Source organism: Eremomyces bilateralis (assembly GCF_010015585.1).
Source record: "Eremomyces bilateralis CBS 781.70 unplaced genomic scaffold P152scaffold_1, whole genome shotgun sequence".
NCBI lineage: Eukaryota > Fungi > Ascomycota > Dothideomycetes > Eremomycetales > Eremomycetaceae > Eremomyces > Eremomyces bilateralis.
Genome location: NW_022985067.1, coordinates 1,546,861 through 1,559,020, shown reverse-complemented (window position 1 = coordinate 1,559,020; position 12,160 = coordinate 1,546,861). Strand labels below are relative to the sequence as shown.

General features: G+C 51.8%; 5 protein-coding genes across 5 annotated transcripts in view; 2 read left to right on the top strand and 3 right to left on the bottom strand.

Annotated features, from left to right (window-relative positions):
• The window catches only part of P152DRAFT_16796 (Pfs, NACHT and ankyrin domain protein), a 4,553-nt gene extending 1,565 nt beyond the window's left edge, over positions 1–2,988 (bottom strand). The window contains exons 1-3 of the mRNA XM_033674066.1: positions 1,844–2,988; positions 906–1,749; positions 3–850 (exon numbers count right to left, since the gene is read on the bottom strand). Coding sequence (XP_033538998.1) covers positions 3–850; positions 906–1,749; positions 1,844–2,867 — 2,716 coding nt within the window. The 5' untranslated portion in view covers positions 2,868–2,988. The remainder of the gene's footprint in view (positions 1–2; positions 851–905; positions 1,750–1,843) is intronic.
• Positions 2,989–3,427, top strand: P152DRAFT_16783 (uncharacterized protein). Its single transcript, XM_033674065.1, has one exon. It carries the CDS (start codon positions 3,110–3,112, stop codon positions 3,365–3,367), a length of 258 nt encoding a protein of 85 aa, XP_033538997.1. The 5' UTR covers positions 2,989–3,109; the 3' UTR covers positions 3,368–3,427.
• Positions 3,428–4,804: 1,377 nt separating this feature from the next.
• P152DRAFT_478359 (uncharacterized protein) lies at positions 4,805–5,966 on the bottom strand. Its single transcript, XM_033681649.1, has one exon. The coding sequence runs from the start codon at positions 5,560–5,562 to the stop codon at positions 5,005–5,007; it is 558 nt and encodes a 185-aa protein (XP_033538996.1). The 5' UTR covers positions 5,563–5,966; the 3' UTR covers positions 4,805–5,004.
• A 414-nt stretch (positions 5,967–6,380) lies between these two features.
• On the bottom strand, positions 6,381–8,283 carry P152DRAFT_453945 (WSC-domain-containing protein). Its single transcript, XM_033678489.1, has 3 exons — positions 7,657–8,283; positions 7,367–7,592; positions 6,381–7,304 (listed from the first exon to the last, which is right to left on the bottom strand). Exons 1-3 carry the CDS (start codon positions 7,951–7,953, stop codon positions 6,508–6,510), a joined length of 1,320 nt encoding a protein of 439 aa, XP_033538995.1. The 5' UTR covers positions 7,954–8,283; the 3' UTR covers positions 6,381–6,507.
• Positions 8,284–8,638: 355 nt separating this feature from the next.
• On the top strand, positions 8,639–12,011 carry P152DRAFT_510610 (uncharacterized protein; the record flags this gene model as incomplete). Its single annotated transcript, XM_033682672.1, has 4 exons — positions 8,639–10,813; positions 10,980–11,177; positions 11,299–11,366; positions 11,480–12,011. 4 exons carry the CDS (start codon positions 8,639–8,641, stop codon positions 11,781–11,783), a joined length of 2,745 nt encoding a protein of 914 aa, XP_033538994.1. The 3' UTR covers positions 11,784–12,011.
• Between the last annotated feature and the right edge of the window lie 149 nt (positions 12,012–12,160).

The following is a 12,160-nucleotide window of genomic DNA, read 5'->3' as shown; positions in this document are numbered from 1 at the left end:
GCCCTGGGCATTGACATCTGCTCCCTTGTCTAAGAGTAGCGCGATAATCTCTTGATGGCCTCGAAATGAGGCGGCTTGGAGAGCGTTGCCGTAGAAGCCGCCCTGGGCATTGACGTCTGCTCCCTTGCCGATAAGATCTCGCGCAGGCGCTATGAGCCCAACGAAGCAAGCATAGTAGAGCTTGGAACCTCGTGGAGGACCTGGGTCATCGACCCAATGCATATCAGCCTGATACAAGCGAGCCCATCGCTGGAACGTCACTTCCTCTTCTACGAACCTGACCGTCCCTCGAACTATATCTTCTGAAGCCTGAGCCAACGCAGCAAAGCCTGTCCAGACTTCCGCTGCAAATCTTGCCATCGGAAATTCCTGCTTGATCTTTTGGTGGCTACCATTAATGTCCGTAAGATATGTCAAGCATGTCCTCGTGATAGAAATGCTGGCAGTCGAAATCTTGAACCGATTCTCCCTAAGAAGGTACTCTTTGACAGAAAAGTGGGCAAGATGCAGCTCTTTATCGGTGGCGTGAACGAATGTCGCTAAGCCGGGGCAGTAGTCTAAAACATCTGTCTCGCAAAACAGTCGACGCTTGATATCAAATCCCTGCGACCCGTTTTCGATCTGTGTTGCTATTACTTCTTTAGCCTCGACCAGCTTGAGAGGTCGCTCGGAGTGTACTAGGAATTGTAGGAGCCGTATCGCATCGTTTTTGAGCTCCATCGGTATGCATTCAATCATGCGTCGGTACGTTTCTTCTAGGTTCCGCGGCAAAGATGCAAGCGCTTTCGCCATGTCCGCTTCGTGACGACATCGAGCCAGGCTGTCCAACTGACAGAACGCCCATCTGAACCTACGCAGAGCGTCAGCAAACCATCAGCATATCAATTGAAGCAATAATATCTCACATCCCGTCGGCTCCGTCGCCAATCTTCCTCCGGATCCCCTCAAGGAGATCCCGGGACAAGTGCTTGTTCCGAAATTCACGTCGTTGCGAAAGCTGTGCTGCGACGTACGATCGGATATCAGCGTTGATAGAGTGCTTGTCGAGTGCCAAGCTGTTTTCCTCGCCTATTAACGAGGGGATATCGCTTAGGAACTCGGCTTCAGGCCGACCGGTACAAATCAGCTGGACGTGGCCCAGATCTGGCCTGGAAACTACGTCCTTGATCCAGAGGAGTAGTTCGCGCCTCGTTGTCGACTCGTCCAAGGCGTCCAGAACGATAGAGACCTTCGTCTGGACTGTGAGAGTCTTGAATAAAACATCCGAGAGCGCCTTTGTCGCAATTTGGTCACGGCCATCCTGGTGTGCTTGGAATGAGGCGTTAAGAAGACCTGCAGAGGCACCGCGGCCTCGGTAGAGTTGGAAAGCAAGCGACCGCAGCATGCCATCCACAGTCTGCTTTTCCGTGTCGCCAAAGTCAAAGAAGAAGCTGAGGATAAGACGGTCGTTTCCCTTCTCGAGATGATCCAGCACAGTTGCGCTGAGAACCGTCTTTCCACATCCCGTGAGACCATACAACCACAAATGTCGACGCGACCCTGAGTGCCACTCCTGGAAGGCCGGGTTTTCTAGGAGCCACGCACCTGTCCCCTCATGGCGGAGCTCCCTCGCGTGGTTGGCGTTTCTAGACGGATCGGAGGGGCGAAGCCAGCGCTCGATCTTCTCGGTACGAAGGTCGGCCTGGATAGAATCAGTGGCTATTTTCGCTACACCTATGGTCTGCTGCATACTATCGATTTTTTGTTCAACTAAGGCAGGTCAGAATATGTTCGACGTGATATTATTACTCCGCCTTATTTATTCGCCAGGCCAGGACCCTGTCGGAGGATATGGATCACTAACCTGATTGAAGCATTTCCAGCGCTTTCTTAGTCTCCTGGACCTCCGCGGCCGGCACGTACGCCAGGAGCTCCTTAGTATACGCAGCGGCGGTGGCCGAGGCGTAACGTTGCCATCGATCGTTCTTGTGGGAATCGGCGTAGTCGCAGATCCCTCGGATCACAAGACAGGGAAAGTGGTTCATCAGGCCGGCTGCTTCCATCTCAAAGCAGATGCAATCCTCGCCGACGTCGGCAACAATCCGATCGCGCGCAGCGGCGTCTTTGACCAGCGTGTTGCCGGATGCGATGGTCCCGTAGTGGATATCGGGGTCGGTGGTGTCCCGAGGATCGCGTTGAACGTCGCCAGCCGCGTCGCAGCCCCGACAGTCCGGCCCGGAGACGTGGCCACTAGAAGCCTTGAAGAGGCGGTCTTTGTCGAAGCCCTGGTGAGTATAGCCAGGACTTATCTTGGATCTCTTGCCCATCTTCGGGTATTTCTCTAGCATCTGTTGAAGGAAGCAGCGAACTTTGGAGTCTTTCCGCTCGTGATCGGCCTGGATGCTGGCAAGCGCATTGAGGAGGACCGTCGGAGGCCGTCCGAGGAAGCCTTTGCGCTCACGCCTGTCACCAGGCTTTGCCTTGATCAAGTCGTACTGGCAGACGCCGCCTCTGGTCCCATCGGGCTGGCTCACGACAATGTCGCCTAGCCGGATATCGCGGTCATCGTCCGGTCGTGCGATGCCGCCGCCTATGCCGACCAGAAGACCAACACGGATGGATGGCAGAGAGGCAAGCAGGTTCGAGGCCGTGGTCGCAGCCGAGGTGGTTCCATAGTCTCCGGCGGCAAGACTGACGATAACGATGTTGTGCTCTCCCATACGACCCCATGTATAACGGTTCGCGTCGATTTGGTGCCTAGCGAAGCCAGTTGGAGGCGCATGTTCCTCGTCGAACATCGCTTCTGCAGCGGCCCGCTCGATGGGAAGAGCTGCGATCCAGGCGACCGCATAGGAGTCGGGGCTGTTGAGAGAGTTGCGGGGTGCCATGGTGTGGAGGGAAGCGCGCCAGGCCGGCAGATGGGCGGGTGGAATGACAGGTTATGCGGTTCGCCTCGGTCAACGAAGAAGCTAGAGTTGAGTCGCCCTTGAAGGACAAGGACGACGACCGCAGCGGCAGAGAAAGGCCATTATTAGTTCTGGTCCAAGGCTGCGTTCGTTTTCCGGTCACTTCGCAGCTTGTTCTCCGCGACCTCAGCCTTGCGCTTTGCGACCTGACCAGGCGCTAATGCATGCGTCGCGCTGGGACATTCATGATCGCGTGCAGTCACATTTTAACGCAGTCCTCTAATATGGCGCCGAACCACAGGACGAAACTAACTCTCGATCATACATTCAGTAACGGATATCGAGGACTGCTGGAATTTCCCGTATCAAATCGATCCGCATCAAAGTCAACCTCTGCAAACTCTACTTTGATCCTCCACACCTTTTTAGCCTTAGCCCCCACGGGTGCGGAAACCAGAAACCAAAGCCGAGCAACACGTTAAAAGAAACTTTTCGTAGCGCGGCTACAGTAAGAGGCATTCTCAGCAAAGTCCAAGTATGGCAAGTAACGACGGTGTTCCCGTTTCTGCACGCAGGGAGTTCTGCGTTTGCCAGGAGTGGTTAGACAGCGGCAGCCACAGGCGAATTCAGCCAAGACCTTGGCATGAACAATATAGCGCATTACTTAAGTTATGATACGTTAATGAAGTATAGTACGTGTATAATCGTATCGCGCTAGCTAGGAGCGTTCCACGATCTGACTCGAAGTACCGACCGGCGTGGCGAACTTTCACGCTGCAGTAGTCACGGTCGTTGATAATGATATCTAACTTCGTACCGCGACCCTAAGGCTTAGATATGAACTTCCTATGTTTTTAAAAGTTCGATTCAGTTCGATGGTGGCGCTGTGGTAGAGATATTCTGGTATGCTAAGAAGGTAGACTCTTCGTAAATCGGGCTCGGACACAGCCACGCTAAGGTAATTTTCTTAGTAGGAGGGTCTCGAATATTAAGGAACGGCTACAATTCAATATTTAAACCGAATTTAAGAAATATCAATATGTGTGCAGTGTCTAGCTTGCTCTGAAGTCGAAGTACCTATCGTTTTGCTCGGCACGCAGGGGTGCCCGGCACACAGAGAGGGAGGTTACTGTCTCTGCTCAGACTGATTTTGGGAAGAGCATCATCTTTTATGCTATCCCAATCTTTATCGGCAAAATTGCCATCCAGTTGATTCCTTCAAGCAAGCTTGGAGAGGAGCAGAAGAGGTCAGGCCTTGCCTTGTTACAGCGGAGACCAAGCGCACGAATCCGAACCTGTTAAAGGAGATTGCAGCTGGATTATACACCCATATCTTGATGAGTCCTGAGCAAGCAGTTAGCGACGAGTTTCATGATTCGCTGTCAAACCCTAGTGTCAAGGACGTAGACACGTAGTGATGTTGTCTGGAATACGTGCATTGTACTACATGTGAAAGATAATATTAGTACAAAGGAGGAAGATCCATCAAGCGGAGAGTCTCCCTGATATGTAACTTTTACAAAAGCACTCAGGCGTTGGTCATGTGATGTCATGTGATATTATAACCGGCCAATGTCTGAACCGTGACGGACTGTAGAGTGGTTGGATTGGTCCTAAAACTTGATGAAATGTAGAAGTCAACGCGTAGAACCAATTTCTGAAAACAGATTAGCGATAAACATTCTGTATCAAGTACACTTAGCGATGGGAGTTCTCTCACCTATTTCATGATATGATGCTCTACCATCCACACAAACTCTGCAGACTTCTCTCAGACGGCAGTGGTGCCCTCTGGCTTTATGGCATATGATTGGTCAATATTTAGTGGCGAATGCTAAAAAAGAGGCTGGGCTTCATTGGGTATATAGCGGAGCCCCATAATGGCCAGGGGGCACCATTGCCGCCTGAGTCCCAACTGAGATAAGGGTAAGGGGCAGTATCATGGCCTTGTGGCCTAAGGCCAACCTACCTCCGGGGGGACGAAATTGAATTACTTTTCTTGGCATTCCCCCAACGACCATGACCACCATCACAGGCAGACCGCGCTTCGCACGGGCAGGTCCAATTCGCTCAAAAGTAGCATAATATCAAAAAGTGTACTCTTTTCCTAACTCGGCGATTACCAGAGGTCTGTTTTGACGAATTCTCCGCCGCGGTCTACCACCATCCTACAGCGAAGCCGCATCTCTGCGATTCGCGCCCGGATTTCCTCCATCGTGATCTTTTCCCACTCCTCAACCAGTATCTGTTTCAGTTCGTCTAGGGTATCCCATATTCTACGCTTAATACGCTGCTTGAGGATGCCCCAAATCGCTTCAATCGGGTTAAGATTAGGCGACTGCGCAGGATGCTTCAATCGATAGATCCAACATCGATCCTTGAGGCTACGAGGTAGACTCTTGCCCTGCGTCGTCCCATGTGATCGATCATTATCCTCCTGAAGTATCATATGAGCTCCATCCCCCCAATCATCGACTCCAAAACAACCCCCGTCGCGCTCCACGCGCGCGGCGTTAATCTCGTCGATATATAGAGGGAGGAGGTTCTCGGCGTAATATTTGGCTGTCATAGAATTTCCTTTCCTCTTTACCTCCACAGGATGGTGCGATTCGTCGTTCCATTTCGCTAATTTCGCTTCATACTCTTCGACCGTTTCTACACTACTTTTCCGGGGCATTCGCGGTCGCTTAGGGGCCTTCGGAGGGTCTTCAGACTTGTCGTGATAGAATTGAGCTCGCCCTTATGCCAGTATGAAATAGAGGCTGCAAAATGAAGAGCATTTCCAGACCTCTTAGGCCTAGCCTGTAGGTTTTCAGGCTCAAGCCGCTTGCCTTCCTCTCGTATAACCCGCCCTTTTGTCTGCTCGTTGGGGTCGACATGCGCCTCGTCCGTAAAATCAATCTGATCCCAATATCCGAAGAGGGGCTGTTCCATTCCGAAGCGCCCATAGTCCATTCTCTCTCTCTTATTCTTAGCTGAAATGGGTTTGACTTGCTCCATCTTAAAACGCGAGGCTTTACGACGATCGCGGAGGTTTGCGCGCAGGCGACGAGGCGTGATATCAAAGTTAAACCATTCAATATTAGCCTCATGAGGACGGTCTCGAACAGGATTGCCTGGGGATAATATCATATCCAATTGAGGGTTAGAAATAGCTCGATTTCGCCCTAATTCATCGCTTATTCTGCGCGATCGCCGACATACACGGTCTCCGACTTTACCGCGATGAGCCGATGACGCAGCCATGTTCTCGCAGTTGCAGGTTCAAGGCGAAAGTCAAGGCGTTTGCAAACGGTAGGCACCTTTTCGCCGTCATTCCGGTTGTCGTAGAGCGCGAAAAAGTGTGATTTTTTGGTTGTAGTGTATTCATGACGTTTAATCGGTTTATCTGGCGTATTTGGACAAGAATCCATCAAACATTGAATGCGGTAGAGTAAGTTGATGATAGTCAGAAGTTGGTGGTTAAGGTCGCGGGAGCTGTATGGTTGGGGGAATGCCAAGAAACGTAATTCAATTTCGTCCCCCCCGGAGGCTAGTAAACTTAACCTCTACATACTTGTTTCAGTGAATTCAGTCCTTCAGCAAACTACCCTCTGCCCACCAGGTATATCCCAAAAACAAATTATATCGCTGCCAGTTGGTAAACGCTTAATCGATCCGCGTTCCCACACAGCTGGTCCCTATTCCCTCCACAAGTCATACTGCACTGGCTGATGTCAACCTGGCCGGCCCCTTCAGTGAAATCATTTCCGCACCAGCACTCAATGCTCCACTCAGCTCCGAAGTACTGATAATCGCTGCAGAAATCGGCACACGCCTCTAATGTCATACCAGGGCTCGCAAACGAAATTTCCGTTAATGTACGGTGCGATGGACTGTCGGTGACGCAGCCGTACAACTCGAAGTCGTTGACGTTATTCGGGTGCTGCGGACCAGTCCAGTTGTCGTTGTGGTAGAGCGAGAGACGTTGTGAGCCGCCGCATATCTCCGTTGTGTCACCGATGCATGGATAGTTGCACTCAGACAATGGAACTGGAGCTGATCCCGCTGTCAGTTCCTCGTCGCACCAACACTCTCGGCTCCACTCGGTGCCGAAGTACGGGTAGCGAGAGCAGAGTGCCGCGCATTTTTCAAGCGTCATATCATCAGCACTGGCATATGTGGCGGGAAGTGCTCGACCGGTAGGTGGCTCGGCATAGCAGGATACAAAGTTGTAGTTACCGACCGGCGGAAAACTTGCTGGGTCGGTTGGTATTGTAGATCCCGTTGTGCTTGTTGCCGACTGGGTCGAGGAGGAAGTCGAAGATTGAGAGGGGGTAGCAGAACTAGTCGAGCTAGAAACAGTCGAGCTCGGAGTAGGAGGGCTCAGGCCGTCGCGGAATATCACCATTGTAACCGACATGAACCTTGCGTCGAGCACTAATGTAGACATGCGTGTCAGCAAGCACAACACCCGCACTACATTTTTGGGGAGACGTTACAAGCGTTATGTGGAGGTGTATATCGGAATTCATACGTGTCTCCCGCTGTCTGTATGCCGATCTGCCCACCTACCACGGGTGGATCAGTGAGGCGGGACACAAGTTCCAGTCCGATTTGCAGCTCATCCGTGTCCGGATTACAGCTGTATACCGGCTGAAAGATGGCGGTTGGGTGGAAAGTCCGGTCCGTCATAAACATCTTGGTAGTGTCATCGGCGGGGTTATACTAATGAAATTACCTCTCAATATTGCTCGTCCCAGAATCTATAGACCGACCATGAGAACCTTACCTCAAGATCGATAACGGCATGACGGCCTTCATATTGGAGAAGGCCATTTTCAAGATACATCAGGTCAAAGGTAGGCTCGCCACTTGGGCGCAGCACCAGATGTTTATCCTCGCCATTTGGCCGGAAGTTCATGACGCGGTTATGAACTATCGGAATGGATGCATTCTGAACAAAGATGCTGAACTTCTCGGGGATGTTATTCGAGAGTGGCTCGTCGGGGATCACGCACGCGAACGTGCTGGCCACGGCTCCCAGCAAAGCTAGGAGACGAGTACTCGGTAAAGGGCGAGGCATCATCTTGGTAGGTGGGTGGTGATGGTAACGAATGCAGGCCAGAGAATGACAACGCTACTATGGTAAACTTATAATTGGAGGAATTCTCAACAGGATGGCTCATTGTCAGTACTTATCCTGCTCATTATCCTTATCTAAGTTCTAGACTTTAACCAGGTGAGTTTGCGGTGATAATGTATCTTAGCCATCCTGTGCAGCGAATATATATCACGGCGCATACCAAGACAATAGTCGGCGCCACCTAATATATATTGACGCACCTTTCATGGCTATTGAAAAGGGGTCAGCATGGGAAAGGGTCGACATGAGAAAGGGTCGACGTATGAGAAATCGTCAGGATCGTAACGAGTCCAATGTCAATTGATTGATTGATTGATTCCTGCGGGTGCACCCGTTCGGGCCAGCCTCGGTCGGCCCTGCCAACCCCACCGCCCTTTTCGGTTGGGTCTGGGCCTCCGCCACAATCTGATGCTCCAATGCTACGGATGCAGAACCAAAGGCAAACAACATCACACATGTTGCTTCAGAGCAAGCCCTCGGTTCATTCAACATCTCCTCTTCCTCTGTATTAAGTAGTCAGTGTCCAATAAATTTCCTCGCAAATGCTCACCAGTCACTCCTCTTCATCTCTCTCGCTTTCTCCGCTTCTCCATCCCTCTCTTGTCCGGCCACCCAACTTAACGGAACGATGCCGGCGGAGGGACAACCATCCCGGCAAGCCGGGTCAGTTGCGAAAAGACGGAAGATAAGTCTAGCCTGCGAAGCCTGTCGCACTCGCAAGGCACGATGCAATGGAGCCAAGCCACAATGCGGGAACTGCGTCCAGCGACATGAACGATGTGTGTATAAGCGGACCAGCGCACATCTCGCCGATACCAACGAGTACATTGATTCGCTGTTGAATCGGGTTGCGGACCTAGAGGGTGAAATTCAGCAGTCGAGAGATGCCCTATCGGCGGCCTCAGCGATGCAGTTGCTGGGCCAAAGTCAACCTGGAACTCCTTCCGCGGGTCTAGGCCCAATTCTGGCGAGCGATGGCCGTCGTCGCGAGAGCCACGAGGCGCTCCTTTTGGCGGCTGCAGACACTCACCAGGATCCGAAATCGATCTCCCCAACTAATTGTATCGTCGACATCTCCAGTCCAGTGGATGGAATGGGTGGAAACGCCAGTAGTGTGGATTTGCCCGACATGGATGAGAAATTTTACGGCAGCTCCTCCTCCATGTCATTTATGAAGCAATTCTATAATATGATCTTGCGTAACGGCGATACTGCCGCTGCGCCGCAAACCGAAGTCAGCGGCTGCAGAACGACAGTAAACGAACCTCAACAGAATAGCGGCTCATTACCAAGGCCGTGCTTTGGCGGTCCGGAGAGCTTTTCTTTAATGCCCCGGGTTTTGACCGACTACCTTTTGGACCTGTACTGGAATCGGTCACATCATGTATATCCATTCTTGCATCGGGCGACGTTCATGGCAGCATATGAGCAGCTCTGGGCCCCTGCCTCTACTCAAAGCATACCGCAGCGACCCCGTCTTGGACTTGGTGGATCAGACCAGTGCGGATATACATCATCAGTATTTCACTGCGCACTCAATGCGATGATGATACTGGGAGTACAGTTTTCTGACCTGCCGCTGGCGCAAAGGAATAGTCTGGTCGCGACCCTGACATTGAAATGCAAAAGCCAGTTCGATCTCGACCTCTTTGACGACGGAAGTATTCACGTCATCCAGACCCTCTTGCTACTGGTCCAAATCTTCCAGTTCACGACGTTCCCCACTCGATGTTGGAGTACCATGGGGGCAGCGTGCCGACTTGCCCAAGGTCTGGGCCTCCACCTCCCCGACGGGCAGCTGCATGGCCATTTCGAACCTGTTGAGATTGAGTTAAGGAAGAGGATCTGGCATGCCTGCGCGATGCTAGACATGATCGTGAGCATGACACTCGGGCGGCCCGCCATGTTACATCAGAGCTCAGGGGTCGCATTGCCAACCGCAATTGATGACGAGTATCTCGACCGGAACCAACCGCAGCCGCTAGATCAAGTCTCATATATGGAATTCTTTGTCGAATCGATCAAGCTGGACACCACTCTAAGCAAGATATTGTCTCGAATATATGGCCAGGAGACCGACCGGTTAGACACCCTATGCGGGTACGGAAGCTTCGATCTGCTCATTGAGCTTGACAGAGAGCTTGCCAAGTTTGCGGACCAAGTACCAGAGACTCTCAAGTGGACGTATGAAGATGGGGAATTTCTCCGTCGTAGCCCACCACTGGGACAACAAACCAACATCCTGCATGCGAGACACCTCCATCTTCGCATCCTCCTGTTCCGACCAAGTTTGACTCAATTCTGCCGACTGAATTCTTCGTCCGCGCGGTTCACATCATCAAAGAAGGACCGGAGCAATGCCTCGCCAGCATCATCTCTGGCGACATCTTTCGCTCAATGTTCGTCTCTGACCTGCGTGAGAAGCGCAATTGACCTTATCGACATGACCGAACGGCAAGCCGCGACCAATGAATCCGGAGCATGGTGGTATAGCATGTTCTACATCCGGACCGCCGCAATGGTCATCCTCCTTGCGGATGTCTGTGCTCCAGTGCGTGAGTCCATTGGGAGCGCCACGTTGGCTTCGTCCTGGCAGAAATGTCGAACCACCCTTCGTTATAAGCTGCCTCAGGAGACGTTGGTGCAGACGTGTTTGCAGACGTTGGAGAAAATGCACGAACAAGTGCTCACCCTTCGCTCGATATCGAACCCTGCGGATCTTGGACTGGGGAGTGGAATCGGCATTGGCCATGGCCAAGTATCGACAGAGCAACAAGAGGGACATTATGCTCCTGCTGAACATGTAGACTCTCCAACCCTGATCGACGGCTTTAATCTCCACCTTGAACCTCATCAGTACAACGAGTATCTTGGAAGCATTTTCAACGATTCTGCCTTCAATTTCGCGATGGATGAATATGGGATGTCCTTGCTTTGACGGATATCATCTACCTACCTTAGACTAACAGCCAAAGCGTCAGTGGAGCGTGTTTCAACAGCCGCCGCGTCCAGTTAGGGTAAGAGACTTCGGTCAGAGCGAAGATCCGATGCTTCGACAGGACGATCTGCGCCCAACTTTGCGTCTCGTTGATGATTGCCGGCACGATTTCCGTGGCGGTGCAGCCGTTACCGAGACGACGACATCTTTCCCTCACAGGGCGATGCTGGTATCCCAAGGGGCGGAGCGGAAGATGGGCCTTTGAAGCGTTCGACACCCGGACTATCGAGCTCGCTGGGATGCACCAGCTGGTCTGCTGCTAAGAAGAGAACCTGGCACTCGTGGACCAGCCGCTCGCCAGTGTTCAGGTCACCCGCGAGGATGCGCCGTCTCGAGGTTTCCCCTTGCCATGTACATGGTGAGTGATAGTTCTATAAGAAGAGCATAGCTGGGGTCACCGTTGGGTTTCCCAGCTTGGTCCTCGGTACTCCTACTTATGCGACTTCTGGAGTACTAACTGTAGTCAAACAGCTGCATCGCAAGTTCGTTAGGAGCTGAGCTGCCTCTGAAGTCTATCTTCCTTTTTGAGGCGTTCTCGAATTCCACTGATTCCGCTTCCATATCCGCGGGATCGGCCCGAACTTTCACGAACTCTACTGGGATCGACCCGGACTTTCAAGGTTTAGGACTTGACGGTACCGACGTAATGATTGATGCAAGGACTGAGGCTCAGAACATAATTTTGACTCTTGTTTCGATCATTTCATATAGGAATAACCGCATTTCTATTCCAACTGAGTGGGGTTGTGGTGGAATATTTTCGGTGACGGGGTGAAAATGGATTAATATCCCGAATGGGGACAATATGCAACGAACGAAACAAGCGTGCCATCGAATGCGATACCCATCATGTAAAATTAAGCTTGCTCCGGTGATAAGTTTTCCGTGTTCAGTATCATAGAATAGCCATTCTTGGGGTTGTGTTAGTACACGCGGGATGATTCCGGTGAGAGACATTAGGATTCCCCCTATCCTCCGGAAGCCTCCATGAACAATACAAGCTCGACACCATGTTCCGAACTAGCTAGATGCATTGTATGAGAGTCAAGAGCACCGTTAGCAACTAAGATTTAAGATTTTGAGATTTTCCAGTTTGCTCCACACGGCGCACAGCGGACAGGGACTCACTCTCCTCGCAGTCTCATACAAACT

Excerpts from the sequence above, each read along its gene's own strand:
- P152DRAFT_16783 (XM_033674065.1), top strand. The coding sequence starts at position 3,110 with ATGCGTCGCGCTGGGACATTCATGATCGCGTGCAGTCACATTTTAACG.
- P152DRAFT_453945 (XM_033678489.1), bottom strand. The coding sequence starts at position 7,953 with ATGATGCCTCGCCCTTTACCGAGTACTCGTCTCCTAGCTTTGCTGGGA. Across the intron at positions 7,593-7,656 it reads ATGCCGTTATCGATCTTGAG|TATAACCCCGCCGATGACAC; the intron begins GTAAGGTTCTCA and ends TAATTTCATTAG. Across the intron at positions 7,305-7,366 it reads TACACCTCCACATAACGCTT|TGCTCGACGCAAGGTTCATG; the intron begins GTAACGTCTCCC and ends TGTCTACATTAG.
- P152DRAFT_478359 (XM_033681649.1), bottom strand. The coding sequence starts at position 5,562 with ATGCCCCGGAAAAGTAGTGTAGAAACGGTCGAAGAGTATGAAGCGAAA.